We start from the raw sequence: 25,653 nt of genomic DNA on the forward strand, positions 1-25,653 counted from the left end.
AAAATCAAAGACGAAAATCTAATCAAATGGTCAAAAAAGATATAAAAAAAATTCACAAATCTCATTCACATAATTAAAACTGAAATTTTAAATAAATTCTTTTCACTGATAAAAATTTTTTTTGTAAAATTTAAAATTTTCAAATCTCGCGCTTTGTATACTGAATACACACAAACACACACACATAGACACACACACATAGACAAACACAACGAGAGATAGACAAATTCAAGCGTTTTGAATCATTTGGCGTCTATTTCCACACAATAAGGAATATAATAACTTGAATGTGTGTTATCCATCCACAAACTCACACACTAAATCCAACATCATTGAATTTAGTGTGTGAGTTGAGGATCCATCTATAACAACAACAACATCAACATCCAAAAGAAGAAGAAACACACAAAACGTTTGTTGTTGTTGTCGTCGTCGTCGTCATCGCGCGTTGCTCACATTTTTTTCTTATTATATTTCTTATTATTTTTTAATATTTCTATTTGCAAAAAAATATTCCTTTTTCTTTTTCATCCTCCACATACAAGTCATTCTCTCTCTCTCTCTCTCTCTCTCATCAGCATCATCATCATCAACATTATTATAATTTTGTTGAAAAAAGTGGATTTTTAGCCTGAATTTTTTTTCATGTGTGTGTGTGTGTGCATGGAATTATTCATTCAATGATCATTGAATTTTTTTTTTTTTTTTTTTTGGCCATCGAATCATATTTGTTTTGTTTTTTTTTAAACAAGTACATTCTAATCTTTTGTTTTTTTCTTCTTAATTGCGTTTGATTGATTGATTTGATTTGATGATTTGCATACAAACGGTTATTTTTGTGTTGGCAAAGAGAACAAAACATTGAATTTTTGATTTTTTTTTGTGAGAAATTCTTTGAAATTTTTTTTTTGTTTTGTATTTTTATTCTGCTATTGGTATGTGCCATGTATGTGTTTATATGGATGAAATTGGATTCCAATTTAACAAAAAATCGAAATCAACAACAGTTTGATATTCCTAAGATTCGAATGATGATTCACAATTATTATAGATCATATTTCGATTGTGTTCTGATTATTTTTTTTTCTTTTAAATTCGCTTTATTAATTCTATTCTTTTCATTTTATTTAGCCTGATACAAAATTCATCATTTTTGGAATTGTGAAAACCTGAAATAACGAATTACGGAACCTTAAATAGGCAAGAGAAAGACTGTGAGAGGAAGTGATCAAATTGATTTATGATAATGTTGACGGAAGTAGCCAATATAACGACAAATAAAACTATTGAATCTTCATCAACATCCTCATCAACGATAAATAAAATGGAATCGGCTACAATTATGAATCAATCCTCATCATCATCGACAATAAATAATAATTCTACATCATCTCCATTAACATCGGCCGCTGCTGCTGTAAATGCTACTGGATCATTGATGAATGATACATCTTCATTATCATCATCGTCGATGCTATCGAATCTTGTACCAGGATCTGGGAGATTTTCAAACGGTTCGAATATGATGAAAAGTAATCTGATGATGATGAGCGGTGTTGGTGGTCATCACCACCACCAACAACAACATACCAATAATCAAACCGGTGTCGATTCATTTGATTATAATTCATCTATTTTGTTTGATCAATTATCGACAACATCTAAAAATCTATTTGGACAACCACAATTGCAGCAACAACAACAACAACAACAACAATTTGGTCATAATTCAAATCAATCAACTTTCAATATGGTTGGTAATTATTTTCAACAACAACCAACAAATCATCTTTATATGCAACAACAACAACAACAACAACAAGTTATGAATAAAATTGTTCAACAACACCCACAACGGACACCAATTGGTTCACCATCATCGAATGGTTCGAAAATAAGGAAAACATCAACATCGGTTACATCGACAGCAACAACAACATCTTCATCAACACCATCACAGAATGTGAATAAATCACCATCAAAAACAATGCCAAATCAATCCCCTATTATTGGAGTTGGTAGTGGTGTTGGAAGTAAAAATGTGTGGAAATCTAATGGTAATCAATCGACAATGACAAATGGCCTATTTCATACGAATCAATCAATATCATGGCTACAATCAACGCCAAAAGATAGTGATCATATACTTCAACAAATGTTTACTGATCTTCAACAACAGCAACAACAACAACAACGATTTAATACAGCTGTTGGCGGTAAATTTACCGGTTTAATGGCCAATGGTCATAATGATCATATAATAGTTGATACAAACAATTTTGGCCTTTCAACCACATCAACATCATCATCATCATCACCGGCAACAATGCGTGATATTTATAATTCATTTGTTGATACAAACAATTCGAATGATACTATTATTAGTAGTGTTGGTGGTAATAATAGTAATTATCAATCAACTATAACAACACCGAATTCAACCGCATCATCATCTTGGACTGGTAGTGGACAACATTGGTCAGATCAACAATCTCATTCTAATACCATAAATATACAAATGAATCGACCATCATCAACAACGAATCATAATCAACAGGAATCTAATGGACTATTCAATGTATGGAATGTTGGTAATACAGCTGTTGTTGATTCAATTAATGAACATTTGAATACAATTCTTGGTCATCAATCTATTAATAACAATAATAATAATAATCATCATCATGTTCATCATACACCGAATGATTCATCCATTATATGGTCATCTGATCAATGGTTACGGCAAAAAAACAATAATGTTGATAATCTAATGATGCCAATATTATCATCGACATCATCGTTATATGGTTCGATTTCGAATAATAGCAATTCATCGATTTCATCCAATAACAATATCAACAAAGATTCAATATTTAGATCACAACAACAATCAAAATTATTGTTGGATTTTTATCACGATAATCTTGAGGTATTTTTTCATTATTTCATTTTTTTACATTCTTTCGTTCTGATTTTGCCTTTTTTCATTTTTCTTAGTATTTCATGAAAGAAGATCTACATGTAACGAAAACAATGTTGGATTTTTATATGGAAAATTTTTCACTTCGATCAACGAATATATCAACACCTACAACATCACAGCAATCGAATCCATTATCATCAAGTCTTGAAATGGAACAAATCATTTTGAATCGTTTATTGTCACGTAAATCAGATACGAATCCGGCATCCGGTGATTCGATGGATTCTGATTGGGATGAATTTGCCAATGTTTATTATGATCTGCAGGAAAATGAACGACGTTTACAATATCTGGATAAAGTATTGATACAATCAAAGTTGGAAGAAATGAAAAAACTTTATACATTATGGTTTATGAGTGCTATGCAATTATCATCTAATAATTCAATGAATTCTATAAATATTGAATCTGATTCTGGCACAACGAAAACAGTTGGATCATCAACAACAACATCATCATCATCATCATTGGAACAAAATAATAACAATAATCAATCAATACAAAATTATCAACAATGTATGGCAAACGTACAGGATAAATTGAAACAATTACAAATGGATTTAAAAATGTTACAGCAAGATAGTGGTTTAAAACAATTTCAGATAACCGTATTACGATTACTGAAATATTATAGAAAATTATTCAATATGATACCGAAAGAAATTTTATTGAATTTATCAATTATAAATCAATTACAGCATAACAACAACAATAATATTGATGATGATAGTAAAATATTGAAAAATGCAAAAAATTCGTCAATTAATGATCAAAGTAGTGATGATGATGATGATGATAATAATGATGGTAATAATAGCGATGAAGCATTCAGCGATGTTGATCAGGAATCTGAATCCAGTCGATCGATCGATTGTATTAGCAGCAGCAATACAACAACAACAACAACAATAGCTGATCAACGAAAACTACAACATTCATATCGACAATTTTTAAAACGTGTACGTTGTCTATCGGCCAATCAACAACATTTATTATATTCGAATGATATGGAATTGAAAAAAAGTAAGAAAAAATTATTATTAGTTGATAATTAATCAATTAATTTTTTTTGCTTGTGTTTATAGATAATCGAAAGAATCGGAAAACAAGTTCAGCTAGTTTGATGGCGATAAACAAGAATAATAATAGTAGCAATTCAATGATGAATGGTTGTAAAACTACTATTGGTGGTGGTGGTGGTGTTAGTGGTAATGATGATGATGTTGCTGCTACAATAACACCGAATAAGAATAAAAATAAATCAAAATCATATCCACAAATTGTACGACTACGAATGGAGCAATCACTATATTTTCCTTATTATTATCCAATGTCAGCCGATAGTCTAAATATTCATGGACCAATAACGGTTGTTTATAATCGGCCACCAAAAACAGGTCAACGTATGATCATTGGACATTTGACACATAATTGGAATCTAATTGAAACAATTGAACAAGAAACACATCGTTCCGGTACGACAGGTACACTGGTATTGGAACCAAAGTTTTCCGTATCCATATCGGATTCTATGGGTAACAATAATTTGATAATCTCACAGGATTCACAAGCAACAGTTCCAACATCAATGTTGAAATTAATCAACAGGTTACGCACATTGTTTCCAAATGTGCCAATGTAAGTCTGATATTTTTTTTAAGGAATTGGTTGACTCATCATTGATTGTTTTATATTTAGAAATCAATTGGTCGAAATCATACGGCAAGCAAAATATATATTAGTAAAACGATATAAAATTCAATACGGATTTTCTGGATTTAAAATGGGACAATTAGTAAAATTTATCAGTGATTTAATTGTTGAAATGGTGAATATCAGTGAGAGAAAAAAACCAAATTTTTCATATTTAATTTTTTTTCTCGGTTCAGGGCGTTCAATCAGCAACACCATCACAATCGATCGATACAATGTGTTTGAATTCGAATAATCCTTTGTCTGTTGCCAAAATAGTGAATGGTTCGACTGTTACAACAACAACAACTACAACGATAGCATCTAAAGGTGGAATATCTTGGTCGAAAATAGCCGCACAAAATAGTTCATCATCATCGATACCATCAACACCGACAGTTAAAGATTTTGGTTGTGCATCATCATTAACATCATCTACATCGACAGCAACAACAAATACGATGACAGGAACATCCGGTATATTAATATCATCAGCAACGACACCTATCGGAATGATATCACCAATAATGATGATGTCGAAACCAACACCATCATCAACACCATTATCATCGACATCGTCATCATCATTAATATCGACTACATCGTTGACCGGCAATAATAATAATAATAATAGTTTTGGATTAAATAATCAATTTCAATCCTTATCGGTAAATTCAAATCATATGAATATGATGAATACATCATTTACATCGTCATCATTGTCATCATTGATGGCTGATAATAATAATAGCAATAACAACAATAATAATGGTAGCAGTGGTAATCATCATAATTGTGCCTTATGTCATAAAACAATGATGGCTCCAACTATTAATAATAATAGTGTTACAAGTTTAGCAACAAAACTTGGTGGTGGTGGATTCCGTTATATGCCACATTGTAAACATTTATTTCATAAAGAGGTGAGTGAGAGAAATTATTGTACGATTTTTAAACTAATGGATTTTCTTTCTTTTTGTTTTACATTCCTAATAACAATAGTGTTTTGAAAGTATCCAATCGACAACGACAGCAGCAGCAGCAGCAAATTCTTCGATATTAAATAACAATACCAACAACAGCAACATTAACATCAGTAATAACAATATCAATGTCAATTGTCCATTATGTGAGAAATTATTTGTATTACGTAAAGATGAATTCCCATCACTTAATTGATGCATTAATTAATTGAATGATTCTTGTTGGATGAATTGTTTTGCAAAAAAAAGAATATTCTTTTTTCTTTGCCTAAATCTTTTTATTTTTATCGATGATATTTCATTATTACTATTCACATGAAATTTAAAATCTAACAAACACACATAAATTCATACAAATATTCATATGCAATATACAACACACACACACACACACGTACAATGATCATCGTTTTCGATGCAGATTCGTGGGTGGAATTGAAAACATCCGTTATTTTTGGGAGAAAAAACAATACAACAAATTCTTTTTACCATTTATGGATGAAATTAATGTTGAAGCAGCAAAAAAAAACAAAAATAATCAATCAATTTATATTGGTAATATATGATAATAATAATAATAATAACGAGAAAAAAAAATAATGATAAATCTTTAATTTTTTTGAAATTTTTGAAAAAATTCTTTTTCGAAAAAAAAATATTCAAACACTACCCGTACTGCCATCTACTAATCTGTGACCACAATATGAGCATTGAGTGGAAAAATTGATTGAATTTGAAATGAACATGGTTGTTGATGATGATGATGATCAAAAGAATGTTTCAATTGATCAATATGGATGAAATTATCAAATAAAGATTCATCATGAGATTATGAAATGATCATCATCATCATCATCAGATGATGATGATGATGATGAAAACAAAAACAAACAATAGTCAACAATAAAACAAAACAAGCAAACAGATAAGTATTTTTTTCCTTTTGATCGAATAAAAGAATTTAGGTCAAACACGATTTAGATCGTGATCATTATCATCATAATCATAGTTTTTTTTATGAACATGGAATAAATAATGGCGAAAAAAAAATTGAGGATAATTTTTTTATAGTGTGTAAAAAAAAATTTCGATATAATAATTTCATCTCATCATTGTTTATTTTCATTAGGCCAAATAGATATTTGTCAATGTCCATTGTGGTTGATGGTGGTTAGGAGGTTTAGTGGTGGATTTTTTTTTTTTTTTTCGTTGTTGTTATTGTATTTGCATGGAAAAAACGATTTTCGATTTGGAGATTCGATTTAAATTTTTGAAAGAATTTGATTCGATTTAATATTCAATATTCTGAATTATATTTGTTTTTGTGGTTTGGTTGGCCACAATTGTGATAAAAATCATTTCAAAATCGTCTATCTCTCTCTCTCTAGTCACACAAACACACACACAACATAATCATTGGTGTAACAATTTTATGTACCGTTAGCATTTGTTTCTATTCACCTAATAGTTTAACCACTGCTACAAAAAAGCAGTAACATTAACAACGACAATCGAATAAAAACACAGAATCGAACGCAAAAAGCGCGAACACATTTGTCGAATGATCGCTTGGACGTGGATAACCGTCATTCTATCATCATCATCATCATCAATGGTTTCATCTTTTTTTTTTTGTTGAAACAGTTTTTATTTACAAAAAAAAATGATTTGATCATTATGAATTTCCGTTTCTGTTATTCATTCATTCATCAAATCCATTTCAAATGATGATATGTGATATGATGATAATGATGGACGACGTCATTACAAATGACTTTCCGCCATCCAACTATCAATATATCTCAAACAAAAATGTATGAAACGAAAGTTTTTACCATAATAAAATGTATTTTTAAAAAAAAATCCACATGAAAAATTGAACTGTCAAAAAAGCATTCGAATCGAATGAAAGAAACAAACGAAGAACCACAAAAAAACCATTTCATTTCATCATTATCATCGATTGGCTAATCAATGGTATTTTTTGGTGCCTTTTTCTATTTATCTATCACTCACTCGAAAAAAAATTCTTATCCATTGACAAATCTGGTGATTTCTGGTTAGTTGATTCCGTGGAGTGAGAAAAAACCAAATAAAATTCATATGTCAAACTGTCACAAATCGACGAAAAAGAGAAGAAAAAACATTTATAAAACGATCCATCCAAAATTTTCAATCATTTCAATCCATCCATCCATCCGCCAACACCATAAAATAACGGTTTGTTAATTTTTTTTTCTGCTATTTTTTCTGGTTTCTCTTGTTGTTAACTTTTGAATATAAAATCGACAAAAAAAATTGAAATTCCATTGAAAACATCATCAATATGTAGTCGCACATCTGTGCAGCAAAAAAAATGAAGCAGAAATTTTTTTTTCTTCAATTTACCAGTCTATAGTTTATGAAAAATTTTTTTTTCATTCAAAAGTTAGTCAATCATTATGTGTGCGAAATTGATCGATCAAAATATTTTGGCTATATATAATAAATGGCCTTGCCATTATTAATTTAATGATAACGACGAATGAATGAATAAATTCAATTTGTTTAATCGAATCCAAACATCACCATCATCATCATTATCTGCAGCAATATAGATTCAAATTGAATTCTGTATTGGTGTTTGTGTGTGTGTGTGTGTGTGTAGGTTGATTCACATCTCTGAATATGAAAATAATAAAAAATTATAATCCGTTATGTTCAGATTCATAATCATTATCATATGAAAATGTCATCATCAACATCGTTTTTTTTTCTATTTGTTTGTTTGTCTATTTCTTTGATGTTTGAAAATATTTAACTATTAATTCTATTTGTCTGGTTTCATTGCTCGTTTAGTTAGTGAAAGAATGTGTGAATGAACGACGTTTGAAAAACAGTGAAAAGTATGAAAGCGGCCAATTATCATCAATTATATTATGATGATGATGATGTTTTAAAAAAAACATCCACACACACACACACACACTCAAACCATTCCATTGGATCGTCGTTGTGATTAAAGAGAACGGGCCTCCGGTATTTGTTTTTTTTTCGATGGCTAAAATTAGCTTAAATGAATTGCGTTGAAAAAGAAGAAAAAAATTCATGCCATTTTCATCATCATACAATCTTTCATTTAATTCCATTCATCATTGTCTTCGTTCGTCTGAAATTTTTTTTTTTTTTTTTTTGTGATGATGATGATGATGAAATATGCCAACCAACCAAAGAATTTTGAATAAAATTGAATGAAAAATGAAACAAAGTGTCATTGTGTGTGTGTTTGTGAATGAATAATGAATTAATTTCACAAATCAACCATATCCACATAGACTTACACACACACACACGTACACTTGAAACCTGATTCGGAAATTTTCTTTTTTTTCGCACTTGATTCGAATGTTGTTTTTTTTTTTTTTTTTTTTTTTGGTTACTTGTCGAAAGATTTAATTTCCTTGTTTTTTTTTATTTATTCTCAGATTTCAAACGGGAAAAATTCCGTATAGTGAATAATTCTGGTAATGGAGTCGTCAACGACAATAAAAAAAGTGACAAATTCAGAAATTTCTTGGAAATTCGCTGATAATAATAATAATAATGATGATGATGATGATGATGATGGTAATAATAAGCCAACGACATCAAACAACCGACAGTTTCTAATATCGTCATCATCATCAAAATCATTATCAATCATAATTGTCATCATCATTATCATCATTATTGTTGTGAATATTGCCCGGGTAAATGGCAATCAAAATCATACGGCAACTAATTTATCAACGACAATCATCGAAAATTCTATCGATTATGATAGCAACAGAAATGATAGTCATTCATCGATGTCTCAAAATTCATCATCAACAATGGAGTTCCCACATTCATTAAGAATTATTGCTTCGTCTGTTTGTGCAGCCGTTCTAATGTTCGGCGTAGTTGGTAATCTATTTGTTCCATTAGTTGTCTGTAGACAACGTGATACTCTATCGAATAATTCAACAAACATATTCCTTATAAATCTAAGCATAGCAGATTTGCTTGTACTTATTGTGTGTACACCAACCGTATTGATTGAATTACATTCAAAACCGGAAATTTGGACGCTGGGTGAATTTATGTGTAAGTAATCGCGTATATTTCTTTTTCCGGTTATTATATTATAAAATTATAAAAACTAACCAAGTAAAACGATATCTGTTGGTTTATGTTTTTCTTATAAATCATCTTTATGTTGAGTTAATTTATCGATAAATAGGACCAAGGCTTGACCACCATCTTCAAAAGACTAACAAAAGTTTAATCATGATGAAATTTTTGTTAAATGAACCCAATTGAATTTTGTCTGTTGTATCCGAGTTTCAGGATAACTTTTCCATTAATTTTGACGCCTTTTGAATTCCTATTCATAGTAACAACATTAAAAACAACATCAAAAAAAAACAGAATTAAGAATCAAAGATAATAGAATAGAGAAAGAAAAGTGCAATTTAGGATTTTATTCCTGTTGTCTCGCCAGCTTAAATACTTTAACCAGGAAATTCAGAAAAAGTCAATTTAAAACACAGAATATTTTGTGAGTTTGTGTGTGTGTGTGTTGGAATTGATGGAATCAATTTTTATTTTTATGTTTTTCCAGTACTTTTTTCTCGTCCTTTTTTTGTACGGAAAATTTTTTTTCTGTTCCGGTATTCTTAATACATACATCATACAAACCAGACAAACAAATTAAATGATTTGTAAATCATCAAACATCATTGTCGACTCTCGTCAAAACAATTGTTTAGTTTTCTTTCGTTAAAATTATTGTTTTATTTTGTTTTTAATGTTTGTGCGATTCTGATTCTATAATAATAATAATGATAATAATGGGTGATTAGCACAAACATGTCTATGTCGATGTTTTGCCACACACACACACACAGAATCTGTCAACACAAAACAATAAACAATTCTGCCAAGTCAAGTTAAATCTATTCACATTTTTTCTTTGTTGTTGTATTTAGTGGTGATGATTCTTTGAATTCATATGAATCACAAATAGACTCTGATGTTGTTGTTTTATGGAAAAAAAATTTTCGTGTTCGGTTCAACGATTATGTGTGTGTGTGTGAGTGGGCGTTTGTTGTAAAGGAGTTTTGCATTTTTTTCAAAAAAAACAAAGAATTTTTTCCTTTTATTCAATGATGAGTTCAAGAAATTGCAAGTAGTTTTCTTTTTTAAAAAAAATGACATGAATATAAGTATATAGTGTGTGTGTGTGCATAAGAATAAATCATTTTTTTCTCAATATTTTTTTTTGTTCATTTGTTAACAATACTAAAATGATGATAGGGCAATGAATTCCATCATTTTATTCTTTGTTTTTCTTGTTTATCGTTTTTCTGAAACGTGATAAATTTTCACTCGCAAGAATAAATTCTTTTAGATCGAACTTTTCATGTTGGTAGTTTTTTCTTTCTTTCTCTGACTTTGTCGATGATGATGACGATGATCATAACTTTTCGATTTGATGATTTTGATGTTTAAGTTATTGCTGAATTAGTGTGTGTGTGTGTTGTATTCGCGAAGGATAATAAATCAAATCTAACACTTTAAATTGACTATACAACAATATTATCAACATCATAAATTTAAACAACAAGAATTGAGAGAGAATAAAAACAAAAAAAAAACAAAAAATTCAATTCATCATCCAATGAATGTCCGATGCATATCTTGATGTTGATGATACATGATTGGATCCGTTTTTTTTAAATTTCCGATTGAAAGAAAAGGGAGGGAGGGTGTTTTTCATTTTTTTCCTACACAGTTTTTTGTCCCTAAAATTTTGGTGTGCGTGTATGTGCAAGTATTTGGAATTTTTTTAAAAATGGAAAATTCCATTTCCACTTTTTAGTATTATTCATTCATTCAAAAAGGATTGTTGTTTATTGTAAAGAAACCAGAAAAATGATCTGTCCATCATCTTTATATCATGCGTGTGTGTGTGTTTGTCTGGTCTTATCTTGTTATTTTTTTTATAATAAAACATTTTGTTTTTGTTGTTGTTATTTCTTGAAACGAATCGACGTCATTATTCGTTGTTGAAAAAAGTAAAATTTTTTTTCTTTTGTTGACAAAGAATTTTCCAGTTTTTGTTGTTTTTTGCGACAAAAACGACGATAGCAGTGAAGAAGAAAAAAATGAATATGAAAATATGAAGAAAAAAGCTAAATAAATTCTTCACATGGAAAAAAGAATTTATTTATTTTATTCTTTTCTGAATCAGTTTGTCTGATTTTTTATTGGTGATGGCTGTTGTTGTTGTTGTTGTGACTGGAACTGTTTTTTTTCTTTCCTTTTTTTTGTTGTCATCATTCCATTTACCCGTTCATATAAGATCCAAAATGATGATGATGATGATGATGATAATGATGATGGTGAGATGATGAGGAGGATAAAAAATGAAACCGAGAAAAAGTGATAATATTTCCGCTTTTTCTATTTTCCATCATCATTTTTTTGTTGTTGTCGAATGTCATTCACATCAAAAAAAACAAATGAATAAACAACATCTTGAATTCAACCAACCAACCACAACAGACAACAACAACAACAACAATAATAACAAGAACTAGCTAAAACGTTCTTAAAAAGACGATATATATGGATCATCATCATATTTTTTTTATTATTATTCTTTGATGATTCTTTGTTATAGAAGAGAGCAGATGAAAAGGTTGTCGATTTGAATCGAAATCGAAAAGAATCGTATTAGTGTGTTGTTTATGTGAATGAAAGAATATTGAATGAATGTAACATTTTTTTTTCTTTCATTCATATAACAACAATCTTTTAATGAATGAATTGAATGATGATGATTTGTTTGAAGTATAGTGAGAATTTGACAAAACAAAAACAAAAGAAAAAATCGAATTGAATAGAAATATACATACAGAAAGCGTCATAATGAATTATTATATATACTCCTTACTAACTTACACAATTTCTATCGATTCTTTTTTTTTCCTGTTTTGTGGTTATTTTTATATCCAAACATCTATGATGATGATTTGTAATAGGAATTATTATTTTTTTTTCCATTACCAAGTTGATATTATTAATAAGCAAAAAGAATCAATGAATAACACATTTACAGAAAAAGAGAGAGAGAGAGAGAGAGAGAGAGAGAGAGAGAGAGAGAGAGAGAGAATAAAAAAGAATCGAATGTTTGTTTGTTCATCCATCGACAGGCAGAATGACGATTCGATGCTTTTGTTGTCTGTTTGTTTGTTTGTTGTTGAATGATTATAAGAAAAGGATATTGATCTTTGACTTTTTCTTTTTGTCGTCGTCGTCGTTGTCGTTGTTGTTGTTAATGTTCAAATACAATAATCATTGAGGATGATGATGACAAATATAAGTTCGATCTGTTTTTCAATTCCTTTTTGGATAAATCGATTGATGATTGGTGATGATTTTATTGATGGTGACAAAAATATGTTATCTGTCGTAGGATTCTTCTCTTCATTTATTTTCTGTTGTTGTTGTTGTTGTTTATTGATTTTTGCCCCCACCCCTTGGTTCTGTTTTTTTAGATCTTATTTTTCTTTTGTTGCTTTTTTGTTCATTTTATCCATTTTTTTTCTTTGATTCTTCATCTTTCGCATTCACAATCGTTTGTGTTTATTATGTTTGATGACAGATGATGTCCCATTATTGAATCGTAATCATTTTTTTTTTTTTTTTTTTTTTTTTTTGGTCTCGAATTTATTCATTCAAGTGAATGTTTTTCATGCGTGGATATTGAAAGAATCCACATATTTTTATTCATCGTTATATCGTGGTTTATTTTTAATGGTGTTACCCCCACCCATCCCCCACACAATATATATCCAAAATCCAAGGTTACAGGATTTTTTATTTGTTTTATTTTTTCTTTCTTTGTCTTCATGTATTTCACTAGAATTCACCATTATCATTATTATTTTGGGGATGTAATTCAATTTACTACAGACAATAACAACCCACACATGCATGCACACACAAACCCACAATTCTTAATTCCAATGACCTAAATATAGTGTGACTTAATTGATACTTCAGTTACATTTTGTGGGTGGTGGTGATGGTAATGATGATGGAGGAGATGGGATATTCTAGAAAAATTGTACAAAAAAAAAATATGAGGAAATTTGAGAAACCACGAATATTCTTGCTTCAAAACGCCACAAAACAAGCAAAACAAAATATCAAATTCTTAATGTCACCATTTTTCTTAAGTTTTTTTTCCGGATAGTGAGAATTTGTTGCAGACTAACGATTTGAAAGGAAAGGGAATTAATTTCCATCATTTTCCTGTGTGTCTAGCTATTTATGGATGTTCAATCGTGCGATAAGGATAAATATTTATATATATGTGTCCATTATAAATAGCTCCCGATAAGAGTGGCCATTTAGTTTTATTTTTTTTTTACAACATTTGTCTATTCGAATGAAATCATATCATCATTTTGAAAGAGAAAAATTTCTTATAAAAAAAACAAAGAAAAAAGTCAAAAATATCAAATGACACAGACAACAACAATAATCAGAAATTGATAGCATTGTTAAATTTATTGGATTTAAGTATAGAAAACAAACCAGATAATGATAATGATGGTAGCTTTAATCTTTTTTTTCTTGATGATGGGGACAGTAATAGTGATAGAGTTGGCTTTTGATTTCGAATATATATACAGATTTCATTCATTCACAATCAAATTGATTCAATACAATTGGACAATGGAGATTAAATGACCATGGTGTTAGATGTAGTAGGAAATGTTATTCATTTTATAAAATTTATAAGATAAGAAAGTGTAAGAGTGTGTCTGGTGGGTATGTATGTAATTCGCTTAATTATTTCCGTTTATTTATCTTTAATTTTCCGCGTTTTCTTTTTGTTCTTAATCATTTGTTGTTGTTTTTGTGCTAATTCACGTATGGCTTGTTCTCTGTTCGTAAAAAAATATGTTCAATTTACATTTCATTTTCGGACAATAAACTAAAGCATTTTCTTACCTTTTCAATATTTCATCATATTCGATTTCAGATTTTAAAATTTCACTTATAATATCTTTCCTAATCAATGATTCATGATTATCGCATATTAAAAATTTTACCAATTCGTAGTTATTAGGAAAACGATTAGTTTTAATACGATTATCATGAATCATCATATGTTGCATACTTATTTGTTGACAACGATCAAACGGTTTTGAACGAACGGTACGAAAAATGGCTAGATTTTTCAATGCCTTTTTTATATCATAATCGAATGCATGTAGAAAACAATGGGATTGATCCAAGGTCCAATCATTTGTTTCTTTGGCAACAGCGATAAATTCATCCAATTCATTATCATCAACAAGATTCGGTATCCAAACAAGTTGATCATGATTATGATTATAGGTTGGTTCCTTATAATCGATGATTGGTGGTGGTTCATAATTCGGTATATCTGTAATCCAATTTTTTTCCTTTGTAGTGTCTTTGTTAACTACACTTATTCGAGGCATCATAAAATTGAGGAAATACTATTTCGAACTGATGTGTGAGCCTATCATACACGTTTTTTAGTATATACTCTATGAACCTAGCATTGATTGTAAATCGAATTTAGAAGTATAGAGGCGCACATATACAGCTTTGGGAATCATTTCATTCAGAAGTGACTTTTTTTATCAAAAATTCTTAGAAAATTTTATTTAAAAAATTATTTTTTTTCTTCGACATCCGAATCCAGGTAAAACAGTACCATTCGTCGAGTTGGTTGTAGCACATGGTTCAGTTTTGACCATATTGGCAATTTCGTTTGAAAGGGTAAGTTTTTTTGCCATTTTTTGAATTTTAATCGATAATTATTCATTCATTCAATGCTAATTATGTTACAAAAAATAGTATTATGCTATTTGTAAGCCATTGAAAGCGAATTATAAATGTACAAATCGTCGTGCTATTATGACAATATGTGGCTTATGGACCGTGGCCATTATTGCTACAATACCGATATTATTCGGTACTGAATTAGTCGATGCAATATATGTGGATGGTTCGATTGTGTCGGCTTGCATAACGAAAGCAAATACAACATGGCAACGACTTTATTTTATCGTATCGATTATCGGTTTTTTTGCCTTACCATTGGTCATATTGATCGTCGTTTATTGTATTATTACTAAACGTTTGGTTCGTGATGATCGACGTTTATTGATTGCATCTATTCATTCAACACTTGCTACATCCGGTTCGATAATGGCTGATGGTAGTGATTGTAAAAAATTACGTTCCGGTTCATTACCACAACAATTTATACAACAATCATCATTAAGTAATGAATCTACGTGCGGCACTACAATCACAATGAATCAATCATCATCAATATGGCATCATCCGGCCGCAATGTTTCTATTTCGTGGATCAATTGCATCATTAGGCGCGAATAGCCGTCGGGGTTCTACATCTGTACCTGTTGCTTCAAATCTGAATCAACAGCAACAACAACAACAACCACGACGAAATTCATCTGTAATTGCAGCACGTTCAGTAGCACGATCACGACGACAAGTGATTATAATGTTGGCCGCTGTGGTCATATGTTTTTTTCTTTGTCTATTACCATTTCGGTTATTTACATTATGGTTAGTGTTGGTCACTGAGGAAGAGATTCGTGCCCTATCAATGGAACGTTTCTATCAATTGTTATATTTCTGTCGCGTAATGATTTATGTAAATTCAATGTTGAATCCATTATTATATGCGGTTGTATCGAGTAAATTTCGTCGTGCATTTGTCGATACAATAAAGCAATTATTTAATAACTGTTGCTTTTGTGATTTTTGTGGTTGTTGTTGGTGGTCATGGTGGTGGTGTGCGTTGTGGTGCTGCTGCTGCTGTTTCCATTCTGAATCTATTGATTCATCATCATTGGATACAATTGAAAAACAACAAGAACATCAACAATCAAATCAATCAAAATTTCATCATAATCATCATCATCATTATAATAGAATAAATCGACGACAACCACAAAAACATCGAACAGCAACCGGTACTGTTAGTCAATTGCTTAATTTTAATCAACGTCGACAAAGACTTTTTCTTATGCGACAATCAACAACATTGACAACAACAACAACAACAACTACAGCATCATCGTCGGTTGGTGATGGTTCATTAAAACAAAATAGTTCAATTCGTTCAACAGCAACTAATTGTTTTGTACCTGTCGATTCTAATGTTGCTAACGTTGCCATCATGCCACATCATCCTTTTTCAAACGTCATAATGAACAATTGTCAACAAATAGCACAGAATTCATTCGATTCAATACAATCATCAAGATCCGGCTCATCTAGTCAATATCAAAATCGTTCATGTGAAAATTCATCATCTGATGCAACTGGATCGGTAATAATAGTAGCAACAAAAAAGGAATCACCACCACCATTTTCATCATCATCATCATCACGGCTAATGAATAAAATATATTCATCAGAACATACAGCCGAATATCGACGTAAACGAATGATGAAACGTTCTTCAAGAGTATCAATAATCGATGATCAACCAATGAATCATCATCATCAACAACAACAAACGCAACAAATAGTAATGAATGGTACTGATGATAATGAAAAAATGCAGGAAACAATAAGCACCGAATCAACATCGATCATTGAAGAAATATTGAATGATCCAAAATTTGTTACATATGAATCCTATGTTTAAACCTATGCTGGAAATCGAGAAAAAAAATTTCCGTTCGTTTTTCTATTTTTTTTTTTTTTTTGTTGGAAAAAATAATTTATCATGACTACAATTATACTTTATATTTATTTATTATCATATATTTACACACAAATCTCATTTGGAATCATATTTAGAATTTTTTGTTTCTCTCAAAAATTTTTTTTTTTGGAATTACAAATTGATCAAAAAAAATTACTAAATAAATATTTGATCCATGATCTTGATGTCCAAAAGTTTGGGTTTTTTTTTCTTTCCTCCGATCATTTCCATTAACATCATTTAATCATTTTAGTCTTCTGATCTCCATACACATGCTAACTTGAACTTCGAAACAGTTTGAAAAAAAATGTCGTAGAACTTGTATTTCTATTCAGTGTGTGTGTGTGTGTATGAATAAACCGATCTTACTGCAAAAAAAAATACTTGTCATACTTGTTGAACATTGATTTTTTTGTATATTTGTATGATTGTGTGATTTTAAGAAATTTACGATATAATCATAATAATTATATATATGACCATGTGAAAAGAAAATGTTTAGATTTCCATTTTACATACAAACTTTGAGATAGAAACACGCGATTAAATTGATTATCAGAAAAAAAGTAGCAAAATGAAATGCCAAAAAAAGCAAATATTCAGATCAAAAAAAAAAAAAAAAAAAACATATACCGAAGTTCAGGTTCTCGATGTGTGTGTGTGTGTGTGTGTGTTTGATAAGATTCGTGTGTATGTGTGTGTATTTAATCAAAAAGAAAAAGAAAGAAAAACGGATCCATAACGAACTTTAAAAAAAACGAGTTTGTCTTCGTCACATCATCGTCATCGATCGATCGATCCGACTAACAACCATCCAACCAGAAATCACATTTCTTTTTTTGAATGAATGAATAATGTCACAGTATATACCATATATATAAAAAACATTTCGTTGTCTTTCGATTTGAATTTGATTTTTTTTTTTGATTAAAGTTTTTTCTTTTCTGCAACCGAATTATATGTATTTGGAACTTTCAAAGATCATTTGACTAAACAATTTCCGTAATCAACATCGTCATCAATCGATTGTGATTTTTTTCAATTACATTCATTTTTCATCAATTATGACTTTTGGATTTGTTCGAAGTTTTTTCAATCACTATATAAAAGTGTTTGATTGAACATATTTTTATCCAAGTGACAAATATCGATTTACTAAATGTAGAAAATTTTCATTAACTTGAAGTTTGTGTGTGTGTGTATTTGTCGAGAGAAATTGATCGAAAAAAAGTTTCCATAATCCATAAATAAATAAATAATTCAGAGAATTCAACAACGAAACAAAAACAAATGGCTACAAGAATTATTTGTCAGAAAAATCTATGGAATCATTATCGTTATATACGACAATTGTATTCGACAAAAAATCCGAATCTTCGTCAATATATTCGCAAAACCTCATCATTATCTTCAACAACGATTAACGGTCAATCAACACAGCTACAATCGACGGTGACAAATAATGGACACTCAACGACAGCCAATATTGTACGAGAATCATTTGCAAATCGTAGTGAATTGCGACGAGCACAACGTGTTATAATAAAATTAGGTTCGGCTGTTATAACACGTGATGATGAATGTGGCCTAGCACTTGGAAGATTAGCATCAATCGTTGAACAGGTATCTGAATTACATAAAGAAGGTCGTGATGTACTTATGGTTACAAGTGGGGCGGTTGCATTCGGTAAACAAAAATTAGCATCCGAATTACGAATGTCAATGTCAATGCGTGAAACATTATCACGTGCAAATGATCATCTTCAAGCACGTGGTTTGACATTATTAGAACCACGTGCAGCCGCTGCTGTTGGTCAATCCGGTTTAATGGCATTATATGATGCTATGTTTGCACAATATGGTATAACTATTGCACAAATCTTAATTAACAAAACAGATTTTGGTAATCCAACATCACGTCAGAATCTTGCATCTACTGTGTTTGAATTACTTAAATTCGATATTATACCAATAATCAATACAAATGATGCTGTCGTTTCACCGGCATTGCCTGATGTAGACCTTGAAGGTGTTATCAGTGTAAACGATAATGATATTCTTGCCGCACATCTAGCTGTCGAAGTAAATTCCGATGCATTATTCTTATTATCCGATGTAAATGGTATTTATACGAAACCACCAAGTCAAGATGGAGCACGATTATTGCATACATATGATCCAAGTATATCTCAAAGTATAACATTTGGTGAAGGATCACGTGTAGGTACCGGTGGTATGGAATCCAAAGTCAATTCAGCTGTATGGGCATTAAATCGTGGTGTATCCGTTGTCATTTGTAATGGTATGCAGGATGATGCCATTGCCAATATAATGGCCGGTAAACGTGTTGGAACCTTTTTTACACAGATACCGGAACAGATTGAATCTACACAGGCAATAATTCAGAATGGTAAGTGTTTTTATTTGTAAAATTATTACGAATTATTATTATCGTTTTAAACAAAATGAAATAAAAAGAAAAGTTTAGCTAAAAATAGATTTTTAAAAGAAAAAAGAAAGCTATGCTAACAAATGTTGTTGTTAACCAAATACATTTTGTTCATTGCCAGTGAAATTTAAAAAAATTTACGATCTTATCTTAACTTCTTTTTTTTATTCAAAAGATGTGATATTCAAAGTGTGTCATAATTCATTGTGATGATAATTTTTTAAATTTTTCCTTGTTGTTTCATGAATAATTTTTTTTTCTTCCAAATATATGATGATATGATTGATAGCGCGACAAAGTAGCCGTTTATTACAAAAATTAAATGGCCATGAACGTGGTGCCATCATTCATAAATTAGCAAATTTATTGGAAGAACGATCAAAATCGATATTAGAATCGAATGAACGCGATATGATCAAGGCTCGTGCATCAGGTAAGCATCATCATTAAAGGGATGATTTATGTGAATTGAGTTCAATGTGAATTTATCATTATTTCATTTTTGAATATATCATTTTTGTCAAGATTTGGCTAAACCATTGCTTGATCGTTTAGCATTGACTGAATCGAAATTAAAATCCTTATCCACTGGTTTAAGACAAATAGCCGATAGTTCAGAAACAGTGTTAGGTCGTATACGAAGACGTACACGTATTTCAAATGGTCTTGATCTTTGCCAGATAACCGTACCATTAGGAGTATTGTTGGTCATTTTTGAATCACGTCCTGATTGTCTACCACAAATTGCTGCTTTATCCATTGCAAGTGGAAATGGTCTATTGGCTAAAGGTGGTAAAGAAGCGCAGGAAACAAATCAAACATTACATCAATTAATACAGGAAGCCTTATCATCGATTTCGGATGGTGTTCGAAATGCTGTGAATTTGGTTGGAACACGCGAAGATGTTGCCGAATTAATTCAAGCTGATTATGGCATTGATTTGATTATACCACGTGGTTCAAGTGAATTAGTTCGTTCAATACAGGAACAAAGTCAACATGTACCAGTGCTTGGTCATTCGGAAGGTGTTTGTCATATATATGTTGACGATCGTGCCGATATGGAAAAAGCCATTCGAATTGGTAAAAAAGTTTCATTGATAAATAATTATGATCGATGGATTTTAATAATAATTTTTTTTTGAATTTAGTTCGTGATTCAAAATGTGATTATCCATCCGCTTGTAATGCCGTCGAAACATTGTTGATTCATCGTGATCTTGTTGATCATGATGATTTTTTCGTACGACTTTGTAATTCATTGAAACAAGAATCGGTAAAATTATATTCTGGCCCTCGTTTACATCAATTATTGACATTTGGACCGCCCAAAGCAAAAAATCTTACAACCGAATATGGTGGCCTAGAGATGGCTATCGAAATTGTTGATGATTATCTTCAAGCAATCGATCATATTAATTTTCATGGTAGTGGCCATACTGAATGTATTGTTACCAATGATGGTAAGTGATCAATGAGTTGTTTTTTTTCATGTTTGCCATTATCACACACACATATATACATATAGTTTTGATGATAAAATGATAGATTCAGTATCATTTGAATGAATTAGGTCGAAACAGTGTGTATGTGTGTGTGTGTGTGGGTTTCCGTTGACACAACGGTAAAAAAAAAATTCGCATAAATGATGTTCACATCATTCATTCTTTCAGTCATGGACAATTTGATTTTATTGCCAAACATATATTTATATATACTATAAATATAATACATAATGGACAACAATGAAGCCAATGCAAACAGATGATGATGATGATGATCCTAAAAATCCAAATGGATTATTGTCTATTTGGATCAGAGTGTATTATATATATTATTATCTACAGCATTTATAGTTAGTTATATTTATATATATACCAATGTCGAATGTCGAAAAAAAAACGATTGACAATTAGACAAATGGCTTTATTGAGATAGCTATGATGATGATGATGATGATGACTGTTTTATATTACCAGTGGCCTTGGTCCGGTTTTTTTCTCTTTCTTCCGGTTTGTCTTCTGGTAATATTAGATGATGATGACATAAAAGATAAACATTAAGTACCAATGGAAAGAAAGATGAATATGGAGAATGAGAGTGAGAAAATGCAAACGGCGAAAGGAAATCCAAAAATTCGGATTGGATAAGCTTCAAAATACAAACACACAAATATAAATCCATTAACATAATTTTCTTTCTTTATTGTTTTTTTTCTTTTTTTTGGTTGTTGTCAATTCACATCATAATAATAAAGAAAATCGTGCAAAAGAATTTTTACGAGATGTCGATTCAGCTTGTGTATTCCATAATTGTTCAACAAGATTTGCCGATGGTTATCGTTTTGGTTTGGGTGCTGAAGTCGGTATATCAACGGGTCGTATACATGCTCGTGGTCCTGTTGGTATTGAAGGATTATTAACAACTAAATGGCAATTGATTGGACAAGGCCATGTCGTACAGGATTTTGAAAAAGATGGCTTCTGTCAATATGAACATATCTCGATCCCGGTCGAACCGGAAACAAAACAACAACAACAACAACAAAATTCAAACAAATTGAATGATGAGATCGATTCCTAAAGTCACATAAATCTTGAAATGACATTTTCTTATTATCTTTTTTTATCATTATGTTCATTGATTATTTCTTCTATTAAAATTGCTGTAACTGTGCGAATAACTTTCGTAATTTTTCTTTATTATCTGTTGAATCGATGTCAGCATCATCATTTTCCATTTCTTCATCATCATCATCTTCTTCTTCTTCTTGATATTTCATTTTGAATGAATCTGGAACACTTAGATCAAGCTGAATTAACGATGATGATGTAGATGGAAATTGTTCGGATACTGATTTAGCCTTTGGTAATTTGGTGACTGGAATCTGAACGTCATCGGATGGTTGATCTTCAACCACGGACACGGGTTGTAAAAATTTCCGACAATAAACTTGTTGTAGACGATCTTCCAATAGTTTTCTTTGTTGTGATAGCTCATTTAGAATTACATCGATTGTTTCCAATTCTTTCTTTAATTTGCGTCGTTTATTTCGTTTGGAAATCATCATGTTCGAGAAAAAACGTGAACAACTTGAAAACAAACGAAATTCTTCACACAGCGACTATTTTAACCATAACACCAGCGATTCAAAAATCGAAATTGAAAAAAAATTCAAAAATTTTGATTTTATTCAGAAAAAATTCAATTTTTTTTACTAACATAATATCATATAACAAATTCAAAACAATATCTTATCAAAAATAATAGTATGGACAATGTCTATTGACAATTTATATAAAAAAAACAAAATTTCTATGATTTTCTATGATGTTTTGTTTTGCTGCTGTTGATTCTCCTGTTGTGAATTTGGTGGCGGTTTTTGTTCATCATTCGAGCCCAATACATCTTTATCCAATTGTAATAGGTCAATATTCTGTCGTTTGATTGCATCACGAACACAATTCTGGTAAAGTGTAAAAATTTTATCACACATTGATGAACGATGATCACCTTTAAGAAATTTTTCGGCAAACCAAACATTGAAACATTGATCATATTCACGTTTAAGTTCGGTACATTCTTTCCCAATCGATTCCATTGTCCACACTTTCTATTTCAATCTGATATGGTGTCAACGAAAAAAAATCAAAGATTTTAGGTCTAAAAATCAAAGAAAAATTCATTTAGACCATGCTGAAAGCATATCGCTGTAATCAAATTGATCAGTTTTAGATCATTCGGTTGAAATAGCCATTATAGAATCAAATCATCTGTTTTGTTCAGTTATTTTCTTTTTGACAATTTTGATAAAAAAAAATGGTTTGTTATTTTTTTCTCCATTTTTATGATTCTCATTAATAAAATTGTTCGTAATTTTTTTCAGGATAAATCAATCGATCTTTTATCATTACGTTTGGCTGATATTGAACAACGGCTTTATGGTTTCAATCCAGATTTTTCAACCAAAATATCTGCCGAACATCAAAATGCAATACATGCCGTAGCACCACATAACGTAAATCTTATAGGAATGATTGCCGAAATCGAAGCTAAATTGAAATCTTTAACCATGGGTAAAGATCGATTTAATCAATGTTATAATGAACTACTACGGTTGCAAAAATGGCTTCGAGAAGATGATCAAATGGATTTATTGATTCGAACATTTGGTAGTCATGCATCTGTGGTGAAATTTGAACAAGTTCTTGCATTTGAAGATGAAATCCGTTCTGATTTTGAACGTATTGGTCAAATTGAACGATTAAAGCCGACACTGGATCAGACACATCTGAGTCGAATGGCTGAACTTGAACCAAAATTAGTTCGATTAAAATTACAACTATTGGCCGCTCAACAACAATCCAAAGAATTGGATCACGAAACAAAAGAATTGATTGAACGATTCAAAATTTGGTACGGTGATTTAATGGGCAATTTTCAGCGAATTCATGAAAATCTTTGCCAATTGGAACGTCAACATGATGCAACTAAATACGATCTATAAAATCAAAAAATCTACTTGAATAATTTATTAATTTTTTTAAAAAATTATAATTTACATTTTGTAATAAAACACAAAAATCACATGATGTCAACAAAAGCAACTTTGTTTTTTCATGTCTAAAAGATATGCATAGAATTGATCCAATGCTTGCATCTGTTTCCGATGCAATAGAATTTGATGACGAAATTTTCGTAATTCTTTCACAGCTTCGGCTGGTGTTTGATTATATTGTTTTATGAGATAACAGGCAACTAATGTTGCACTTCGCGTACGACCAGCCTTACAATGTATATAAGTGGTTGGAGGAATATTGGTAACATCATTATTATCGATTACATCGATAATTCGTTTATTGTTTTTGATTGGCCAATTCACAAGTAATGGTTTATGATTGTAAAGAATTTTTTGAATCGATTTCTGTTCTTGAAAAGATTCAGATTTCAATTTCGTTTTATCAATGTTGATATCATTAGCCATCATGATGAATTCAACACCATCAATCAATTGTTTCAATGTTGGTGCATGAAATATATCGGCTGTATTTAATTGAAGATATCGAACATTCAATAATCGCCATTCATAATGATTGGTGACGGCAAATAATAATTCGAAATTTTCATTCATCGATATAACTGCACGTACATTTTCACCATTATATAGCTGGTTAGTAACTGCACCGTGAAATGGTAATGCACCAAGAATGACCCGATTATCTATACGATCGAACCAATTCCATGATGACCAACGATTCCTAATGAGGTTATATGCTAATGATGGTATGAATGTTGCCTTTGCAAAGATTGACATTGTTGTTGTTTTTTCTCAAAAACATCTACCAATACTCGTTTTCGTCGTCATCAACCATTATGGTTGATCAGACCTATTTACTTTTCATGTATTTTATTTTTTTTGTGGACACAAGAAGAGACCAGTTTGATCTGAACTTTTTTCCTGTAAATGAATGAACAAGTTTTAAATCAATATTTTCATAACGCCATCTTTCATGCTTTCAATGAACTATTCAGTTCACTTTGAATTTTTTATTTTCCTTTTTATCAATCAATATATTATTGAACCAGGAAAAAAAACTAAATCAATATGTCACGAATTTTTTCTTCAAATTCAGTGCATCGATTCGAAAATTATCTGCTTTGGTTTTTCATCGAGGAAAAACAACAGTAATGATGATGAGATAAGGAAACGAAGAGGAAAAAAATCAATCTGAGAATCAGAAAAAGATTCG

The 25,653-nt window shown here is 30.5% G+C and overlaps 7 protein-coding genes across 14 annotated transcripts; 4 read left to right on the forward strand and 3 right to left on the reverse strand.

Moving 5' to 3' along the window:
- The first annotated feature begins 297 nt into the window (after positions 1-297).
- LOC124500555 (uncharacterized) lies at positions 298-23,795 on the forward strand. 7 transcript variants are annotated; one of them, XM_075729989.1, is made up of 8 exons: positions 298-735; positions 1,132-2,929; positions 2,998-4,006; positions 4,069-4,621; positions 4,682-4,811; positions 4,873-5,598; positions 5,678-5,710; positions 23,639-23,795. In XM_075729989.1, exons 2-8 carry the CDS (start codon positions 1,241-1,243, stop codon positions 23,654-23,656), a joined length of 4,158 nt encoding a protein of 1,385 aa, XP_075586104.1. In that variant the 5' UTR covers positions 298-735; positions 1,132-1,240; the 3' UTR covers positions 23,657-23,795. The 7 variants fall into 7 exon arrangements, with proteins under 7 accessions (XP_075586104.1, XP_075586102.1, XP_075586098.1 ...); XM_075729987.1 differs by having other exon boundaries at positions 306-935; XM_075729988.1 differs by having other exon boundaries at positions 308-751.
- On the forward strand, positions 7,242-17,524 carry LOC124500556 (uncharacterized). Of its 2 annotated transcripts, XM_075729992.1 has the most exons (4): positions 7,242-7,878; positions 9,123-9,762; positions 15,410-15,486; positions 15,565-17,524. In XM_075729992.1, the coding sequence occupies exons 2-4, from the start codon at positions 9,165-9,167 to the stop codon at positions 17,392-17,394; spliced, it is 2,505 nt and encodes an 834-aa protein (XP_075586107.1). In that variant the 5' UTR covers positions 7,242-7,878; positions 9,123-9,164; the 3' UTR covers positions 17,395-17,524. The 2 variants fall into 2 exon arrangements, with proteins under 2 accessions (XP_075586107.1, XP_075586106.1); XM_075729991.1 differs by lacking the exon at positions 7,242-7,878 and having other exon boundaries at positions 8,856-9,762.
- Positions 14,214-15,186, reverse strand: LOC142597445 (uncharacterized). The gene is made up of 2 exons (XM_075729996.1): positions 14,686-15,186; positions 14,214-14,618 (listed from the first exon to the last, which is right to left on the reverse strand). The coding sequence occupies exons 1-2, from the start codon at positions 15,183-15,185 to the stop codon at positions 14,534-14,536; spliced, it is 585 nt and encodes a 194-aa protein (XP_075586111.1). The 5' UTR covers position 15,186; the 3' UTR covers positions 14,214-14,533.
- On the forward strand, positions 18,221-22,583 carry P5CS (Delta[1]-pyrroline-5-carboxylate synthase). The gene is made up of 5 exons (XM_047052361.2): positions 18,221-19,864; positions 20,193-20,336; positions 20,429-20,986; positions 21,055-21,366; positions 22,161-22,583. The coding sequence occupies exons 1-5, from the start codon at positions 18,745-18,747 to the stop codon at positions 22,484-22,486; spliced, it is 2,460 nt and encodes an 819-aa protein (XP_046908317.2). The 5' UTR covers positions 18,221-18,744; the 3' UTR covers positions 22,487-22,583.
- LOC124490088 (TP53-regulated inhibitor of apoptosis 1) lies at positions 23,190-23,607 on the reverse strand. Its single transcript, XM_047052562.2, has one exon. The coding sequence runs from the start codon at positions 23,502-23,504 to the stop codon at positions 23,229-23,231; it is 276 nt and encodes a 91-aa protein (XP_046908518.1). The 5' UTR covers positions 23,505-23,607; the 3' UTR covers positions 23,190-23,228.
- LOC124490061 (dynactin subunit 3) lies at positions 23,647-24,506 on the forward strand. Its single transcript, XM_047052532.2, has 2 exons — positions 23,647-23,725; positions 23,790-24,506. The coding sequence occupies exons 1-2, from the start codon at positions 23,723-23,725 to the stop codon at positions 24,408-24,410; spliced, it is 624 nt and encodes a 207-aa protein (XP_046908488.1). The 5' UTR covers positions 23,647-23,722; the 3' UTR covers positions 24,411-24,506.
- LOC124490045 (phosphatidylglycerophosphatase and protein-tyrosine phosphatase 1) lies at positions 24,422-25,217 on the reverse strand. Its single transcript, XM_047052515.2, has one exon. The coding sequence runs from the start codon at positions 25,215-25,217 to the stop codon at positions 24,498-24,500; it is 720 nt and encodes a 239-aa protein (XP_046908471.1). The 3' UTR covers positions 24,422-24,497.
- Positions 25,218-25,653: the final 436 nt, after the last annotated feature.

This window comes from Dermatophagoides farinae, chromosome 4 (genome assembly GCF_024713945.1).
Source record: "Dermatophagoides farinae isolate YC_2012a chromosome 4, ASM2471394v1, whole genome shotgun sequence".
NCBI classification, from domain to species: domain Eukaryota; kingdom Metazoa; phylum Arthropoda; class Arachnida; order Sarcoptiformes; family Pyroglyphidae; genus Dermatophagoides; species Dermatophagoides farinae.

Coding starts and splice junctions, on each gene's coding strand:
- LOC124490088 (XM_047052562.2), bottom strand. CDS start 23,504: ATGGAATCGATTGGGAAAGAATGTACCGAACTTAAACGTGAATATGAT.
- LOC124490045 (XM_047052515.2), bottom strand. CDS start 25,217: ATGTCAATCTTTGCAAAGGCAACATTCATACCATCATTAGCATATAAC.
- LOC124500556 (XM_075729992.1), top strand. CDS start 9,165: ATGGAGTCGTCAACGACAATAAAAAAAGTGACAAATTCAGAAATTTCT. Junction 9,763..15,409: donor GACGCTGGGTGAATTTATGT/GTAAGTAATCGC, acceptor ATCCGAATCCAG/GTAAAACAGTACCATTCGTC. Junction 15,487..15,564: donor TGGCAATTTCGTTTGAAAGG/GTAAGTTTTTTT, acceptor TACAAAAAATAG/TATTATGCTATTTGTAAGCC.
- P5CS (XM_047052361.2), top strand. CDS start 18,745: ATGGCTACAAGAATTATTTGTCAGAAAAATCTATGGAATCATTATCGT. Junction 20,337..20,428: donor GATCAAGGCTCGTGCATCAG/GTAAGCATCATC, acceptor ATTTTTGTCAAG/ATTTGGCTAAACCATTGCTT. Junction 20,987..21,054: donor GGAAAAAGCCATTCGAATTG/GTAAAAAAGTTT, acceptor TTTTGAATTTAG/TTCGTGATTCAAAATGTGAT.
- LOC124500555 (XM_075729983.1), top strand. CDS start 1,241: ATGATAATGTTGACGGAAGTAGCCAATATAACGACAAATAAAACTATT. Junction 2,930..2,997: donor TTTATCACGATAATCTTGAG/GTATTTTTTCAT, acceptor CATTTTTCTTAG/TATTTCATGAAAGAAGATCT. Junction 5,599..5,677: donor AACATTTATTTCATAAAGAG/GTGAGTGAGAGA, acceptor TAATAACAATAG/TGTTTTGAAAGTATCCAATC.
- LOC142597445 (XM_075729996.1), bottom strand. CDS start 15,185: ATGATGCCTCGAATAAGTGTAGTTAACAAAGACACTACAAAGGAAAAA. Junction 14,619..14,685: donor TATGATGAAATATTGAAAAG/GTAAGAAAATGC, acceptor TTTTACGAACAG/AGAACAAGCCATACGTGAAT.